This window comes from Taudactylus pleione, unplaced genomic scaffold, assembly GCF_031769625.1.
Source record: "Taudactylus pleione unplaced genomic scaffold, aTauple2 ptg001314l, whole genome shotgun sequence".
NCBI lineage: Eukaryota > Metazoa > Chordata > Amphibia > Anura > Myobatrachidae > Taudactylus > Taudactylus pleione.
Genome location: NW_028285714.1, coordinates 10,354,115 through 10,372,983, shown reverse-complemented (window position 1 = coordinate 10,372,983; position 18,869 = coordinate 10,354,115). Strand labels below are relative to the sequence as shown.

Genomic DNA, 18,869 nt, shown 5'->3' with positions numbered 1-18,869 from the left:
AAAAAGTGCTTATCTCAGTGGGAAACAAATGGATGGTACTATATTTCATTCTCCTCTGATCTCATCTGCAGCCGTTGCTGGTAATAGCACAGGTGCTGCTATTAAGAGTGAAGACTGACTCGTAACAGCAGCTCTGTGCTTCCTCTTAAACATCTTCAATGCAGTCTTGAAGATGGTAGTTTTAACTGAAACAATATATGGAATAAAGCAAGATGGGTGTGAACTAAATAAGAAGCTTATTTATGTTTTCATATAGTCACCAGATACAAATCGTGGCTCATGATTGTCTCATCCAACCTGTAATACCACTTGTGAAAAGAATTGTGTCAGACTAGCAGTAAACTAAAAAAAAAACGCAGCTCTAACACATTGCTAAAAGAAAAATAAAGACTGTAAATCAGTCAATAATACAAATGGAATATATTAGCACTTTACAAAGTACTAAAACCATATATAAAAACTAATATAAATGTTGCCAAGTCTGACAAGATAAGGAAAAGCCTACTGTAGCTCTACTAGTGAAACGAGCATTGCGATGTCTTATGAAAACAAATGAGGGGATTATCATAAAAACAGCTGAAAAAGGCATAGGAATAGTATTCCAGAATCAGGGGGTTTACTGAAAAGCAGCCTACAAATTAAATATGGAATATGTGTATAGTAATGTACTTAATTACTGCAGTACATAGATTTAGAGCCAAGTGAACGGAGGGCCTGATTCAGAGCCGGACGCTATTTGCGCTCGCTCGTTCAGAAAAAGGGGCCGGCTATTTAAATTGAGCGCTCGCTCTTTGCGGTCTGTTGACGCCTCTATGTCTGAGTGAGCGAACAAAACATGCGCTCGCTATTTTGTAAAGACGCCCCCTGGCCGCTCGCATCCTACGTCATCTCCGCCATTTATTAGATTAATCGAGTACATCGAAAGGCGTCTGAACTGCTCGCAGTGCTTGTGGTTGGATTTTCCTACTGCAATCAGAAGAAACAACCAAGTGACGTGGCCGATGACACTGCTTTGTTAATTATGCACATCCTTAAAACGCCCGTTTTGACCGTTTGGCACGCCTGTGTTCGGATCTCCCCTCCCCGTTTTCAAGCACCTTCCCCTGTTACCACCCACAAACGCCTCATCCTGTCACTCAAATTAGCAGGCACTCGCTATTTTGCGAACACACGATTTCCGACCGCACTGACTGGTTGGCGCATGCGCATTATTACCCATACGCATGCGCAGATGTGCGAACATCGCTCGGAGCGAACGAGCGGCCGCTTACGAGCGGCTTTGAATCAGGCCCAGATTTTCTTATTAGTTTTCATTTTAGAATGATTTGTTCAGCCAATCAAAATCTAAAGATGTCTGCATTTAAAAATTGTAAAATACATACAAAAATGTGTGGTCTGACACAAAATGCCTCAAAATTGTAATGATCACATAATGTCATGATCTTTTGCTATATATTTTAGATTTTATCCATTTGCAAAAAAACTAAATCAAGTCTTTATATGAGCATTACCTTTTAACACATTTTCTTTCACTGAGGCAGTAATTCCCAAAGTGGGCACTAAGAGAGAAGGGGATGTCTCAGGTGCTAGAGAGATACGGCAAAAGTACCAACTCTTTTTTTTCAAGCTAGGGACAGTGCAGCATATTGCTGAAGTGCACCTACCCTCCTGGTGGTCTTTCTTTGACAGACCTCCTTTTCCTCTGCTCTATTGGCAGCATTGAATGATGGAAACTCTGACATACACACAGGAACGGCAAAAGAAATCTTGGTGCCCGACGCACTCATTTTTTGTCGCCATAACTCCTCCCTGTAGGTACATGCAAGTCAGCCATTGGCTCATTCCCAAGTCTCACCAGCTTTGTCCCCAACTGTATCTCTCAGCCTTATCCCCCCTCATGCTTGCCTATGTTGCTCCAACACCATCCCTTATAACTCTCCAGCCTCATCTCTCTCTCTCTCTCTCTCTCTCTCTCTCTCTCTCTCTATCTCCAGCCATCCACACATCATCACCTCTTTCTCAGCATCATTCCAACCCCCCATGTCTGTCAGCCACTTCTCCTCACCCTGTGTCTCTCAGCCTCACCCCAGCCCCAGTCTCGCCCAGCCCCTATGTGTGTCACAGCCACATCCCCTATCTCTCCCCAGCCCTGTGTCTTCAGCTCCAACCCCCCTGCCACTTGATCTCCAACCCCCCCAACCACCACTCAACCTCTGTCTCTCCAGCTCAGCCAACACTTGCCTGCTATTCCTCTTCCCTGGTGGCTAAGGCATGGCTCCTCTCTGATCCAGTTGTGCCACCAGGCTGCCAGTCTGCCTATGCCCTGCTAAATACAGCAGCGACAGATGCAATGGGATGCATGAACTGGGCATCCGAGATTCCTGAGGGGTTGGGGCTCCTCAGAATTTCAGGGTCTGGTAAAAGTGTCCCCATTGTATTCCCTGTCAGTGGGCCTGCGTACACAGAGGGAAGCTGATATGTCATCATTAGTTCCTTTCTATTACACAGTTCAAAATAAGAAAAAAGGGTGGGCTGGGCTGCACATCCTAATTTAAACATTATTAAGAAGAGGTGCTACCATGCTGAGACCTATAGCTCTAATGCAGAAAAAAGGGGGAAAATATAGATGCACACTCTAAGCACTAAGAATACTGATTATCAAAAATGTATTCTGAGGGCTACATTTACTAAAGTGTGGGTTTTTAGAAGTGAATATGTTGCCCATAGCATCCAATCAGATTCTAGCTATTATTTTCTAGAAAGATCTAGATAAATGTTAAGTGGAATCTGATTGATTGCTCTAGGCAACATCTCTTTTGTGCTTAGATTGTGTATCTGCATTTTCACCTGCAGTACCGTTCAAAATAAGTCAGGACAGGGCCTGTACTAGGTCTACTAGAGCCCTGTGCGAGAATCTTTGGAGTGCCCCCCTCCCTCATCCATCTAGATGCATAATTAATAATTTTATTATTTATTTTGTTTAATCAACAGCACTAGTGCAGTCTATTATAATAGGCACCTTTTACATTAACCTTCTAAGTGCAGTCCATAACAAAGTCAATCATGTACTGTAAATCTAGACACAATTAAAATATGTAACACAATAAAATAACATAGATCTGATAACTAGAATTTCTTTTGGCTGCTATTTGTGGCAATAAGAAATTCTATACCACATTCATCAGTCCATGCATACATGAATAGATATTACCTATTGCAATTGGGGATTTTCCACATACTTTGTTTAATAAATATACCAGAAAGTCCAGTTTATAAATTCAGTTATAAACAGTCTCTTATGTTGCATATACAGCATAAATACAATAAAATAGAAAGCTGCAAATATCAATGACCCACACACTGCTGTAAATTTAATTACACAGTCACTGTAATCCAATAACACACTCAGAAATATTTGTATTAATGAGTCCTGCACAACATTATTAATGAATAATCTCAACAATCCCTTTTCTGTTCTTCAGCATTAGAGGCTTACCCCAGCTATAAAGTCTGTCTTCTTGTTAACCATTTATAGTGCTGCACTCCTTGATTTCTTGCTGGTTGCCTCCCCGGCAGGCAGAGTTCGGAAAGAACTGAGGAGTAGCACAGCATGTGTTGCCAGCCATGTCATGACTCATGGCTCTGCTGAAGAGGAATGGAAAAAGCAGGGCCTGTTCTGGAGTTACATTGTAATTCTAGGTAGGCAGGTAGCGTAACTATGCTGAGAGGCCAGGCAAGGGGATAGAGGAGAGTAGGCTGCACAGACTGAGGAGAGCAGGTGGGACAGTGGAGAGAGATGGCCAATGATTTCCTGACACTGGTAACCCTAGTTCTGCCGGCACCTGGTGTTTGGCTCTAGTCATCAGTTCAGGCAGCTGCAATGCACCCCCTATGATGTGGTGCCCTCATGTGACTCCTCAGCTCAAACGGCCCTTGAGTTGGCTCTGATTCAGTTCAGCTAAATGTATGCAAATCTTGGTCCTTATATTTATGTGTGGTGAGGGCAGCAATAGGAAAAGGGTTAGAGACTGGGGAGTATATGAAAAAAATCAATCAAAATCAATGTTGTGTTTCTGGAGCTAAATCACATATCTACTAATACTTAAAAGATCAAATCAAAATTTGTCTGTTTGTAAATATGTGATATAGCCCCGGAAACACAACATTGTTGATCGAGTTTCATCAATTTTAAATCAATTAAAATCGACCTTTGGTAAATGTACCCCTTCATGTTGGGAGATGTGTGTGACATCATGTCTGAGCTAAGGACAGGTATGTGAAAAGCGGTGTCGTGGAACCAGCGAAGAGAAATTCGGGTGGGTGAAATAGAAGGTGGTGAATCAGTTACTGTAGTTTATGGTACAGCATAAGCAATTCTCTAATCCCATTCAGATGATATTAATATTGTTTTAATTATTGAGCTCATAAGGAACTACAAGTCTCAGCAGATATCCCAGGAGAAATGGTAGGTGTAGCAGTCGTGTCTGAATATACAAGAGAAATAGGTCTAAATTGTATATTATATCTGCAAGAGATGCCAGTGAGGGGGTAAATGCCCATCTGTCCTCAATAGTTAGGTATGCTATAAATTAATATATATGAAGCAAAGGGGTATGCAAAGTTTTGGAATCACTGCACTGAGGAACAAACATATAATGTACAGTACCTCATGCTCAATGTACATGTCATGTAACATTCTGACTGTAACTGACATGCTCATTGTGCCATTTTTCTGCTTTAGGGGAGATTAATGCACCTTCTCAGGATCACACTACTGGTGCTCGTGTGTCTTTCCCAAGGTGTCTGCAGTTATATTTTGTCTTATATGCTGTTAACATTTACTGTGCATTTCCTCATAGAGCTATGTAATCCGGCCCGTACATGATTTCCCTTGCTACCACCTTCTGCTAAGCAGCCAAATACCAGAACTCTAGAATCAAATTTTATTTTTTAACAATTTGAAAAATAATCTGTACTTGGCTGTTGCTTTACCAATACACATTCAGCTGACTCATGATTATAGACTTGAGTATAAATAATTTTGAGAAAAGCCCAGGAAATTAAAAATAATAATTTTTTGTTTACTATTCTATTAACGGCTAAAAGCACAGATTATCTTAACTCCAATCATTTCAGGGTTTTATGCAACTTTGGTTTTACCACAAATGTATTTTAAATTTCTAATTTTATATTTATTATTGCTAGGAGAGAGCGCCCTGCGTTGTCTCTCCACCTAGTCACTAGTACTCAGGACTGCCGGAAGCGCAACCTATAATCTTGTGTGCTACTGTGCATGCATGTTGTCTCTGCACAATTTCAGCTCCTTCCTCCATGCTAGAAGAAGGTGCCCCTGAGAGTCTCCAGCGATATCTCTGTGGAGACTGAGGCCCTGATTCAGAGCCGGATGCTCTGACAGAGCGCTCGCTCTGAATCAGGGCCGGTCTTTTTTTTCTTTTAGAACAGCCTCCTGGCTGCTCGCATAGCTGTGGGTGACCACCCATAGCTATAGCGAGCAGCCAGGAAGATGGTCGCGATGGTCAAGACCATCAGTCTTGCGACGAGACCCTTGTGGTAGGGTCTTGTTGCCGCAAGCCCCAGAGAGATTTCGGCTCTAACAGAGCCGAAATCTCTCCCACTGTCATCACTCGTGATGTCAGTGGGCCCGCCCCCAAATGGAGGCGTTCTCATGGGAACGCCTCAGTTTGGGCAGCCACTCCCAAAGCCCGCCCACCAAAGGGGGCGAGCTGTCACTCAACATCGACAGCTCGCCCCCTTTGTTGCGAGACCCGGAGCGACGGAGTGCCTGTCGCTATCCGGGTCTCACACATGCACACGACGGAGCCGGCTCCGTCATGCGCACTGCCCCACTGTCAACCTGGTTGCGAGCGAACAGTGCTTGCGACCGGGTCTGAATCAGGCCCTGAGTTACAAAGGCCTGTGACACCTAATAGCTCCACTGCACCACCACTGCTATACCACTAAATATGTTCAGAGCCAGCAAGCATACTCCACTTTCATCTCTGGTCCCCAGACACCCGTCCGCCACCCCCCTGTGAATACAGTATAAACCCCGGCAGCGGGGGGGGGAGGTGGGGCGGTGACGTAATTCCCGCTGAGTTGTGTCATCATCGTCCCGCCCCCTGCTTCATAATGCCGAAGATCACGGCATTGTGAGGAGGGGCGGGGCCACGATGACGCAATCGCACTGTCACATCCCATGCTCCGCCCAAATGATGAATCATTGCCATGTCACACACCCTTTTGCCACAACACGCCCCCCCACCATGAAAGCCCGGGAGCTAAAAGCCGGTAAGTATGGTACAGACACAGGTGTGTGCTCCTACCAGTTGCACACCACCTGCGCTTCCCTGTACATTCCTCACTGGATCTGGTGTATACATTATATACAGCACTGTGTTCCTGTTAAACATGACTGCTGCATTAAACCTGTAAACATGTTCTGCCTGGTAAAATAACCTAAGACCTGGTTAATTAATCTACCATGTGGACTAACCTCCATCACACACCGCTGCCACCTTTACCGTCTATAGAGTCTGACAAAAAATATTCAATATGTATCTTAATATAGGTTTTAGGGAATAATATGGTGAGAAACAGGGAAATTATTTATATTTTGTTTTAGAGATGAGCAGTTCGGTTTTCACAAAAACTGAACACATCCGCACATTGGGGCATATTCAATTGGGCGCGAGGTTTAGCGAGGAAAAAACCTTGTGCCTCCCTCGCCCAATTTTGGATTACTGTGGGTATGCACGCTACTGATACCAGTCGTATCCAATTTTTAAAAAATGGTTGCAGTGTTTTCAGCTCTGAAAGCCCCACGCCGCGTAAAGAAAAAAAAAATCTGCACTTACCTGCCCGGGAGTCTCTGTGGCTCCCAATGGCCTCCCCTCTATCTTCTCAATGGAGAGGGGGCTGCTGGGAGACTCCAGGGGCTGGTGGGAGGGGCAATGGCTGCTGGGAGATGTAGTTCTCCCAGCGCCCATTCTGGGGTGGCACACTGAACTTGGGGGGGGTACACATACATCGGGGGTCACACACACACCCTCATGCACACACACACTCACTCATACACACTTACAAACACTAACAAACACTCACACACACTGACATACTCACCCTGCTGCAGATGACCCGGCTTTCGACGCTGGATGCGGAAGACAGCTCTGCAGAAGGTAAGTAATTATGGACTAATTAACCTAATTGGAAACTTCCAAGTGCTTAATTAGTCCTCAGGGGGGGGTGCCACCAGGGTATCAGAGCAAGTCCTGCTTATTTTTCCTAAAATTAATGATTTTAGAAAAAAAAAATCACACTTGCTCTGGAGGTGCGAGAATAAAAAGCTCCCGGCACTCAAAAATGGTAAAAATCCGCACCTAATTGAATAGAAAAAGTCCCGCACCTGCAGGAAAAACCACACAGGTACAGGATTTTTACTTTTCCCGCACCCAATTGAATTCACGCCATTGGGTTCCCGAATGAATCCGAGTTACGGGTCAGATCTTCTTGGCAAGTTCAGATCCCAGAACAAGGCACAATGTAATTTTCCCAGAGTTGGATCTTGCATGTTTTGGATTGCATATAAAAGTCCCTTACTCGTGATCAGGTGCCATTTCACACAGGAAAGTGGCGGGAGAGCGTGTGGACTGTGGGGATTGTTATGTATAAAGTCTAGAACACCATTAGAATTACATTGGGGCAGAAAGAGCTATACCCTAGTTGTTTTAAGTAGATAGATGTGTTGGAAGGGTGACTGCAGGCATCATTGTCAGAGTATGTGTGTCTATTTATCACACACACTGCAGACTCACACACTGCAAACAAACAGGTTACTGTGTGTGCTGCTCTGGTTTATTTGTTAAAATGAATCTGCACTTTGTTTTCTCTCAAGAAGCGGTATTTATCAAAGCTGGGAGAGAGAGAAAATTGTAAAAAATAAATTACCAAGCAATCAGCACCTATCAATTTTTAAACACAGCTTGCAAAATGTCAATTGGAAGCTGATTGGTTAGTACTTTAGCTCTTACAATTTTATCTCTCTCCCAGCTTTAATAAATACCCCCCAAGGAAATGATTACTGCAGTATATTGTTTATTACTTGTGTAGAGGGCAGAGACAGTGTTGGTTCAAGATTATTTGTCCAAAAATACTCTGCTGTGTTTGAGCTACACCTCAAGAAGCCTTTTTTCCCTATTATATAAATAAAGCTTGCAAAAGAAATTGTTTCCTGTTGTCTGAAAAACCCTGCAGCCTTTTGTAATTAAATATAATAATATTGAGTATTTCAAGAAGTGTGTGTTGAGATGAGTGACACAGCGTATATTACTGTTCTGTGTGCGTTGGTATCCCGCCATCATCTGCACCCCAAAAAACTGTCACAAATGAGACCTGTTCTGTTGCCAGTATTTTGTAAATTATTTTTTTTTAAATTGCATTGCTTTTTCCATTAGCTGCTACTGTGTGTGGCGGTATCCCCCCATTATCTGCAGCCCAGTACAATTCTTGCAAAGAAGACCTGTTCTGTTGCTTGTACATAAAATAAATTGCCAGAGTTTTTTAAAATTGCATAGTGCGTTTTCCAGTGGTAGCTACTGTGTGTGGTGATATCCCCCGATCACCTGCACCCCAAAGCAATTGTCACAAGGGTGACCTGTTGTGTTGCTGGTGCATATAAAAATGGGCAGTGTTTTGTAAAGGAATTACAAAATTATTTGAGTAGTGTGTTCTCCTCTTCATCCGCACCCAAAAAATCTCCAGTCTTTTATAAAACTGCATGGTAAAGGTTCTTCCTTTCCCTATCACATTATTGTACGTTCACTTTGGTGAGGTGGCAGTTAAGATGAACAAGAAAAAAGATTGTAAACAGAATTTACTAAGGCAGTGCTCTTCAACCAGTTAAATAATTTATTAAACACAAACAAAAATAAAAAAACATACATACAGTATGGCCATATCACAATTCTAAAACATTTGGGGGTCTACTCATGATTTTAATTACCCCAATAATTAATATTCTAACTCGCCGCGAGCGCCAGAGCAATTCATCATTGCTCTGGTGCGGAGACAGCCGATGCGAAAATCAGCTATCATCGCAAGCGGCTTCATTCACACATGAACACAAGAGCCCCAACGTCCAGTGGAAGGAGCTGGACAGGGGTAGAGTGATCCAAAGGGATCACTTTTCCCAACCCGTAACTTCTTCTAATAGGGAAGAAGCGGGTAGCAGGAGCACTCACCATCTGAAGATGGCGAATGCTCCCGCAATCAAGCTCCGAAAATATTGTATTTTCAGAGCTTCATGAATTCTGTCCCCAAACTAGTGTATGGGGACAGCGGGCCATTCTGCCAGAGGAAGGTAAGTAGGAGATATCGGTGATATCTCTTGCTTTATCTTCTTGATGATTGGCTCGATAACTTAATTTTTACAATTGCAGGTGACAATGTTAATTTTCACCTGCTTTAGTAAATATTAAGTAATGATGAATAGGCCACATAGTCAATAATACCACACATATAATAATGGATAAAAATTTATTTCAATTTATTTAAATCTTTGGTCAAATGTATATCAGTTATAGGCAGAATCCATGTTTATTGTAGTTTAGTTAATAAATCCAATTCGTAGCTTGTTATTTATGACTCCAGTTAATAATAAATAGTAGTATGTACAATTAGTAAGTAATAGTAAGTAATTCCTTGTCCAATTAATATATCAATCCATATCCCGTCCCTGTGGTATATTGTAATTATGGTCACACTAATTATACAGTTAACACAGGGCCGGCGCTAGGCTGTTCTGTGTTGACGCCCCTTCCCTCCTCCGCTCCCTCCCCCCTGAGCTTAAATATTCCCTATAGCACTGGGTGGGAGGTGGGAGTTTCCTGCGCCCTCCGGAAACAGTAGCGCTCCGGGCGACGGACCGGCTTGCCCGTGCCTGGAGCCGCTATTGCGTTCACACAGCCTATGGGATGTGGTTAGGATCCCGACAAGCGGGATGCCTTCATGACTTCTGCCAGAACCTCAGCATCGGAATCCCAATTGCCGAGACAACACTGGCACTGAAATCTCGACATGACTCAGGTTGACAACGTTGGGATCCTGGCAGATGGCATCCCAATAGTAAGAACACCAGGGAAAGGAAAGAATCAGCCGCTGGGAGAGGGACTTAGGATAAATTCACCCCAGGGGGATTTAGCATTAGGCTGTGGGAGGGGGGAGGTTAGGGTTAGGCTCCGGGCAGGGGGGGTTAGGTTCAGGCATCACTAGGGGGGAGAGAGTTAGGTTAAGGCACTTACTAGGAGGGTTAGGGTGCAGGGTAGCGAGGGTTAGTATAAGGGTGCAGGAAAGGAGGGTTAGGGGGTAAGTAGGACAGGGGAACATTACTTACCGTTCCCCTGTCGGGATTTTAACCCCCAGGATGCCACTATTAGTATACTGACAGCCGGCATCCCGTCCATCGGTATTTCATACCGATTCCCTGCCCATATGTGCCAGTTCCGCTCCAAACAAACTGCAGTGCTCTTACCACCCAGCTACTGGTAAATTAGTAATCCTACTATGCAGCTGATAAGGTGAAACAAATTGTTGCTGGATTCGTAGGCTGTGTGGACAACCTCTGTATTCCCAGCAACCCCTGGACTGTGAGCACATCAATCAACCATGTGAGCGCATCGATCCTGAAGATTTCTTTGTATCGTGTTTCTGTGCCTCCTTTGTACTGTAAGTCATAAATAGCTTCCTCAGCCTAGTATGCATGGAACTGCAGTATATTTGGTATAAATGTGTTTTGCTTGTAACTTGTTTTAGGGGGACATGAGAAAATATTTATTGCGTAATTGTGTATACAAAAATTTACTTTTCTATCATAGCACTTAGCAACATTTTTACTCGCCATGCCATACAGTCTTTACTAATTTTAGTTTATTTTCAATATATGTTTTGCTGTTTTATGTACAATTCCATCTGTTCACCAAAGTATCTGGCCCACATCTGTAAGACTGTGTACATATTGCTTTTTTATCTTAACAGGAATCATAAGCCGTGAGTCTGCAGAAAAGCTACTGATGAACATGCCTGAAGGATCCTTCCTTGTGCGCGTCAGTGAGAAAATTTGGGGTTATGCCCTATCTTACCGACATCAAACTGGGTTCAAACATTTCCTAGTGGATGCATCAGGAGATTACTACAGCTTTCTGGGTGTTGACCCAAACAGACATGCAACTCTTACTGATTTAATTGATTTCCACAAGGTAATTCTTTAAATAGTATTATAGAAATATGCTGAATAAATAAAGTTTCATATTGAGAAAGGTTTATTGAATCAAGCAGCATGGCACACTTGACCTACTGGTCCATTGCTGTGTACTGCACTGCGGGGATGTGCAGTCAGGATAGGCAGGGGAGGCAGAGCCTCCCCTGTCATACTCCCCCCCCCCCCTATCATACTCCTTGTCATGCTCCAGAGTTTTGATATAAAAACTATGTTTTTTATACATGTCTGCATCTCCAGCTATTGACCTCTCTTGTCACTGCTGCACTGAGGCACTATATGACTTGAGTTGGTGGGGCCATTTTTTTGAAGACTGTTTAATGTGCTTTGCATGGGTAGTTTCAATTCGCTCTGTTTAAACGCAGTAGATTAAGCAGTTTCAACCTCTCTTCTTTGCTCTAAAATGTACAGTACAGTACAGTACAGTATTTGTAGTCTCTATGAATAAATCTAGTGAGATTGATTGCATAAATAAAACTTGTGTTACTTAATGCTAGGTTATTAATTGCTATTTCATATTAATTTATATCAAATGCTAAGCATTACTGTGCTAAATAATATACATGAAGTAACTGAAGTTGTTATCCATCATGCCTTTTCATTTTACCATGTTAGGAGAGCAGTGTTAATTTAACTAAACAAATAAGAAGACAGACTGAATTGCTTTGCAAATATGCAAAGTGTGGATTGGACAATTCTAATACTGGGGAAGGTATAGTAATGTTACAGTAGAATGAACAGACTTGACCATTTTGAATGGTTTGTCACTTGAATTGTTCTGGTCTTTCACATACATCATTCAGATTTCTTCAGTGCTTGGTGATTTAATAGCAGGATGTGGATATAAGTGGAAATAGCCCTTGTGTCTCTTTTTTATACAGGAAGTGATTTTGGTTGATCCGTTATTCTATAGCATTTGTCAGTCTAGATGTATTTTAAGTAGAGATTACATGAAAAACCAACATTTTGGGGCCTGCAGCATTTGGGCAGGACGTACTAAAGGGTGAAATGTGGGCAAAATTCTGAAAACCCCCGTTTTCAGAGTTTTGCCTGCATTTCCATATGCACCAAGCTCCAGAATGCGATACATTTCAGATATTGTACCCATTGGGTACCGCTATCTTTAGATGGCGTTACCCAATAGAAGCCTATGGACTTCTATCTGCAAATCTGCCCTGAGAGGGATCCAACCGGATCCCTCCCAGCACCTCTCTAGTTGTGCGTATCCTTCTGAGTATGTGCAGAAGGACACCAGCAGGACTTCTGGGTCATAAACCCAGAAGTTCCTCTGTAACAAAGGATAGCTCTTACCGGGAGAGCTGTCCTTTGCACATTTCTAAGTACATACCAGCGTTATTATTGCCGAAATGTACCCGATAATTGATAGAATGACCGGCATCAGTACCTTCCGCCCTTTATGAATCAATATTTGTTGGATTCTCCTGAAAACATCCGTTTTAAGGGAGTAAACACAAATAATAAATCTGCTTAACAAATGTATCTATGGAGGACCTTAGCAGATATTTGAAATATCTGCTGCATTCCCCCATTTTCGATCGCAAAAGCAACCCCATAGAAACCTATGGGAGCTGCTTACATGCCGATTTCCCAAGCTCTTTGGACCTGGTAGCTAATGCAATTTACAAATGGGTCGCTCCCCGGCACTCTCCCCTTGCACATGTGTAGTCAGCAGACTGCACATGTACCGGAATGCACCCAGCACTAGCGATCACTTTATTTCTAACACACCCCAGGGATAAACTAATATCTGAGGCCTTGTACCTATGTGTCTGTTTTAATACATTTAGGTGATCTTTAATTTATTATTGACAGCGATAAAAAAATGAAAATGATTGGGTCTAGTAACCAATGATTAATAAATATGCCCTATTACCATATAACACTCCTTATGCTTGAGGAAACCTGTGATCTGTCCCAATAATATGAATTTGTAAAATACTTAAAATAGTATTTGTTTTTCTGCTTTACTAGGAGGAAGTTATTACAAGTTCTGGAGGAGAGCTGCTTGTAGAAGCCTGCGGACAAGCACAGACTCAACCTGACTATAGTATATTGTTTGAATAAGACAACTGCACAGATTACAAATGGTTGTTATCTTTACTCCATTAATGATTTCACAACAAGGGACATTTCTACTTCTTGGAGAGTGTCAATAACTTCAGATTTGAAGATCTACTTGCTTAGTTTATTTTTTATGGTTTTAATATGTCCTTTTTTTCACTGTAGGGTTTTGAGGAACACTTTTTAGACCATGTTCAAATGTTCTACATTAAAGCATATTTCCATATTTAGCTTGTCCCATTTTATTTTAGTTAGCTGCGGTTGTGTGTATCCATTATTCAACATGATATGTATGAAATGTAATGATGATAGGAATTTGTAAATCTGTATTTTATAAGCCTGTGATATATATCTAAAGTGAAATATATTCCATTCATATTTATGCATTAGTTATCCAAAGATGTATGCAGACACAAGAGCGTAAGGGCCAAGCTTCTGAGGCTATTATGACGTCAATCATAAGGTGAAACTTATACATTCGTTTTCAAAGCAATCCTTGGTGACTATTTTAACTTTGATTTTTTTTCACAATTTTTATGTAATTCTTTATTTACAACAAGCACAATTATAGCAGATCATTTAATGATCTTATTTAATGATCTGTCCAACAGGATTTTTTTTTTAAAGTTTTTATTTTACAGCTGAGCCCATTTAATATTTTTTGTATTGTTTTCACAGAAAAGTACTGTATATCTATCTTATTGGGACATATATGTTTTAAGAGTAATATACTAGTAAAATCTGTTTTTAAGATTTTACCTAACCTTTTTCCTGCAATTAGCATGGCTCCATTAATTTACTGCAAACATTAATACTTAGTTACCACATGAAAAGCAATATAAAAGTTTGTTAAAGATTTAAAATAATAATAATAATAATAATAATAATAATAATAATAATAATCTGGTCATAATGAGGAACGTGTTATTTTAAAACAATAAACAAGTGGTAACCTCTAGGAGATTCTGGAAACTCTGGAAAGTCTTACTGATTTTAGAGATGAGCTATTTGTTTTTGACTCGGTCCTTTTTGCCTAATTCGCGCAAGTTCGGATTAGTTTGGATATATGTTATTGGCTATCCAAACACATGAGAGCCAGATAGACAATATTTTTTGTTTTTGAGATCCGAACAGTACAGAGTAAAAGCGAACAGCTAATCTCTAACTAAGTGCAAGCACTAATAAATTTGGTTTACACTAGAATAACATACTTGTACTAATTAAACTTAACCTCTAACTGTTTTGGTACGAGAAATTAAATTCATATCTCATCTGCTATGTCGTCTTTGTGATGTACAGTAGGGGCCTTAAATAATGCTACAAAATAACTTTATATTATATATTGCCAAGAGAAGCATGAAAGAAGTATATCACATTTTCTAGAAGGACAGGTTTTCAGTGACATACTGTAGGGCCTGTTTCTGAGTTGCACATAATGCGGTTGCAATTCCAATCGCAAGTCTTATGCAATTATATGCCAGTATTCTGAGTCATATACATTTTTGTGATCACACAGCCCCAAGGCTTCTGGCCATGAGAACAGCTGTCATAACTATCAATTATTTCCAGTAATGTGATGGTTAGAGAAAAACAATATGAACTATTGACACAATCCAAGTTTTGATTAACCTTTATGGACCCATACTATTACCCACAAGGGCTTTTGGAGACTTTGTGGGATGTACAAGCAGAAATGAGCTGTAGACAATTGCATTTGTTAGTAGCACAAGGTCCTAGCAGCAGCTCGTGTGTAACTGAATCTGCCCATAGTGTCTGTCTGCAATACTCTGTCACAAAACCTAGACTTAGTCACACTTATCCTGTCCGGCGGTGCTTCATCAAAGTGGGTCACTCTGTCACTACATTCCTAAGGGCCAGGGATGCTGAGAAGTGGAGGGGAGCAGGTACTAATTGCCTGGGCTTGTTGGAGGGGCCCGGCATGGGCCAGGTACAACGCCACCCCCCCTCCTTCTTATCTGTTAGCAGCCTAGCACACACTGCTGAGTACTGGGCTACATTAGGAGACTGTTTTCTGCTGCTGAGCAGCAGCAGCAGTCTCCTCTGCCTGTGGGGGGGAGCAATCACACTGATTGCGCCCGACCGGATTTGCACCAGACTGAGGGGCTTACTGCACCCCCTCCCCAGTTCAATTAGGTTTTTTATTTTTTCCAAGGTAGGCATGGCCATGTCTCCTGCAACTAGGCCACACCCTCTCCACCGGGCCCAGGCTAGCTCTGGGAGAGCTAGTATCCAGTCTCTATTTGTCTGCTGTTCTCACATGACCTACTCCTCCTATCTCTTTCAAGAGTGCTCTATTTAAGACTGCATTTGCCACTAGATCATTGTCGGAACAATGCGGTTCATTACCCCTCTGCTTGCTCACTCACCAGTGTGTTTTCTTCGATCTGAACCTGTGCTGCTGTCTGCTGTATTCCTGCAAAGTCACTGCTGCTTCATCTACTCTGCAGTACTACATTGTGACCAGACTCCAGTCTGCACCTTACCAGCCAGGTTCAAGCCTTTGGTTCCATTCCAGTTTTTTTATTGCTATCACTGGCCCCAGTTCGGTTCAAGCTTCTGGTCCCACTCTGATTCTGTTATTGCTATAACTGGTTTAAGCCTCAGGATTCAGTCAGGATCTGCTATTGCTATCACCAGTCCCAGCCCAGTTCAAGCCTTCGGTCCCATTCCAACTCCGTTGCTGTTACCCCAAGTCCTAGTCCGGTTCAAGCCTCTGGTTCCACTCTGGCTCTGTTGCTGTTACCTCTGGTCCCAGTCCACTTCAAGCCTCAGGTTCCATTCCGGTTTTATTACTGTAACTTCTGGTTCCAGTTCAGCCCTGTGTGTTACTGTGCCATTTGGTTCCAGCCTGTGCAGTAGTCTGAAGTCTCCTGGGCATACCATAGACTTTCCTATTGCTTCTATTGCCAAGTCTCCAGCCTAAAGTGATCCTGACTTCAAGCAAGTCTTCTGAGTACAACTCTTCTGATTATTGTTATTTTACGTAGACTTTACCTACACTGCACCTCAGATTACTTTGCTGTTCTGTCAATGGTTGTTGTTGCATTGAGGGTTCTTTCTTTAAGTGTTAGGGTTTGTGATAAGTCCTTGCTTCAGCATTCACTCTGGTTGCCGGGGACTGGGTACTGGATCTAGATTCCTTTTTGAAGGGTATGTTTATGAAATTGTGGGTTTTTAGAAGTGGAGATGTTTCCTTTAGCAACCAATCACATTCTACTCGCTGCTTTGTCCCTTGAGTTCTCAAACACTAGTTATAGCTCTTTATCCCTGTATTCAGGGGTTGAGTTCAACTCATTTGGTTCCTGGAGCAGACTTGGAGCCTTCCAGGGTGTATATTTACTAAAGATCGATTTTGGATTCTTTTCGATTTTGTTATGATTCCTGGAGGGAAATGACAGTATGATGTAGAGCCAACTGCCGACAACCTTGAGGGCTGGAATGTATAGTACTAGTTGTGTCGAGGGCAAGTGGTGTGATGCAGCCTGTGGGCTGTAGGAGCAGCCTTGTGGGCTGGTTATGGCCTTTATAGTCGTGGCCAAGGGACTGATGGTGTGAAGCAGCCTTTGGGTTGTAGGACCAGCCTTGGGGGCTGATAGTGGCCTTTATAGTCGTGGCCAAGGGACTATTGATGTGAAGCAGCCTTTGGGTTGTTGCAGCAGCCTTGACGGCTGATAGTGACCTGGGGCCCCAAGACCGTTGCAGCCTTTTGGCTGATGAGACTCAGGCGAGGTATGCAACAATAATGTGGGGCTGCTACCAGTGCAGCCAAGATGACACTGGTAATAGTGTGCTTAATAGTGTGCTTAATAGCGCATCTGGAATGCAGAGTGGCTACCAGTGTCGCCGGGATTACACTGGCGACGATGTGCTAGGTTGCGCACCTGGAATGCAGAATAGCTACCAGTGCCACCAGGATGACACTGGCGACTGTGTGCTAGGTTGCACACCTGGAATGCAGAGTAGCTACCAGTGCCACTGGGATGACACTGGCGATGGTGTGTGACAGTGCGCACCTGGAACGGTAAACTGCAACTGGTGCCTCCATGTTGACACAAGCCACCGGATGGTGACAGATGCTTCTGGGGTAGGAAGTGCTCTGTGCTGCCCAGATGGTGCAAGCAGCACATGAGGATGAGATGCAGGTGGAGCCGCCTAGATGGAATAAATGGCACACACGAAACACAGCAAGACTGACTCAGGAATTCGACTGACATGCAGGATACAGGAACCAGAAGTACGAAAAAACTTCTATCACCTGCATGGATTGCAGGGCTGGCTGGATTTTAACAGGAACAAGGCTCAACCAGAGCAAGTCTCCCTTAATGATAGACCAGTGTGCAGCTGTGCTGTGAACAGGAGAATCAATCAGCATGCACCTGACACTGCACACAGACAGGCAGTAATTAATGCAGTGTCTCAGGCTGGAAGCTGCAGATCCAGACAGTAACCCCCCCTTGATGAGGGGTTAAGGAACCCCTAGCTCCAGGTTTTTCCGGAAAATCTTGAAAAAAAAATTCTTACTAAAGCAGGAGCATTCATTGATCTCATAGGCACACAGGAGCATTCTTCTGGCCCATATCCCTTCCAATGGACCAGGAACTGAAGGGCTCCTCATGTGAATCTGGAGTCCAGAACTTTCTCCACCACAAACTCTCAATGTCCTTGGACAAGTACAGGTGGAGGTCTTGCTGGCCCTCTAGAGCTGTACCTGAGGGAAGATGAGACCGGCTTGAGTAAGGAGCAATGAAACGTATTGTTAATCATCAGGTTAGCAGGCAGCTTCAGATGGAAGGCCACAGGATTGATACGAGAGATAATCCTAAATGGTCCAATGAATCTGGGACCTAACTTCTGTGATCGTTGACGGATATTAGTATTCTTGGAAGACAGCCACACCAAATCGCCCACTTTGAAATTGCATTGTCATTGATGTTTATCCACCCAGATTTTGGCATTACAGGATGCTTTCATCAGACACTGGTGAACTTTCTTCCAAACAGACCGTAGCCTCGCCACCAATGTGGAGATGGAATACCAGCTGAAACTGCCTCAAAGGAGTTTGCTCTAGGGTGCAGACCAGAGTTGCAGAAAAAAGGTAAACCCGATTCAGAGGAGTGACAAGAATTTTTAAATGCAAATTCCGCAATGGGAAGAAGAGACACCCAGTTGTTCTGGTACTTGGAAACGAAGAATTGGAGATACTGCTCCAATGACTGGTTCATCCGTTCTGTCTGCCCGTTTGACGGTGGATGGTACCTGGAAGATAGGCTGATGTTGATACCCAGGGCAAGCAGAAATTCTTCCAAAACTGTGCCACAAACTGTGTCCCTCGGTCGGAAATGATATACATCAGTAAGCCATGAAGTCTGAATATGTGGAGTACAAATAGTGAAAACAACACTTTAGCAGAAGGCAGTTTGGTTATTGGAACAAAGTGAACCATTTTACTAAAACGGCCAACAACTGTCCACATGAC

At 42.8% G+C, this 18,869-nt stretch overlaps 1 protein-coding gene across 5 annotated transcripts in view; it reads left to right on the top strand.

Annotated features, from left to right (window-relative positions):
• The window catches only part of SH2D4B (SH2 domain containing 4B), a 277,198-nt gene extending 263,559 nt beyond the window's left edge, over window positions 1-13,639 (top strand). For all 5 annotated transcript variants that reach the window (XM_088463103.1, XM_088463102.1, XM_088463106.1 and 2 more), the window contains 2 exons: window positions 11,050-11,270; window positions 13,283-13,639. In XM_088463103.1, the coding sequence (XP_088319229.1) occupies window positions 11,050-11,270; window positions 13,283-13,375 (314 nt within the window). In that variant the 3' untranslated portion in view covers window positions 13,376-13,639. The remainder of the gene's footprint in view (window positions 1-11,049; window positions 11,271-13,282) is intronic.
• The last annotated feature ends 5,230 nt before the right edge of the window (window positions 13,640-18,869 follow it).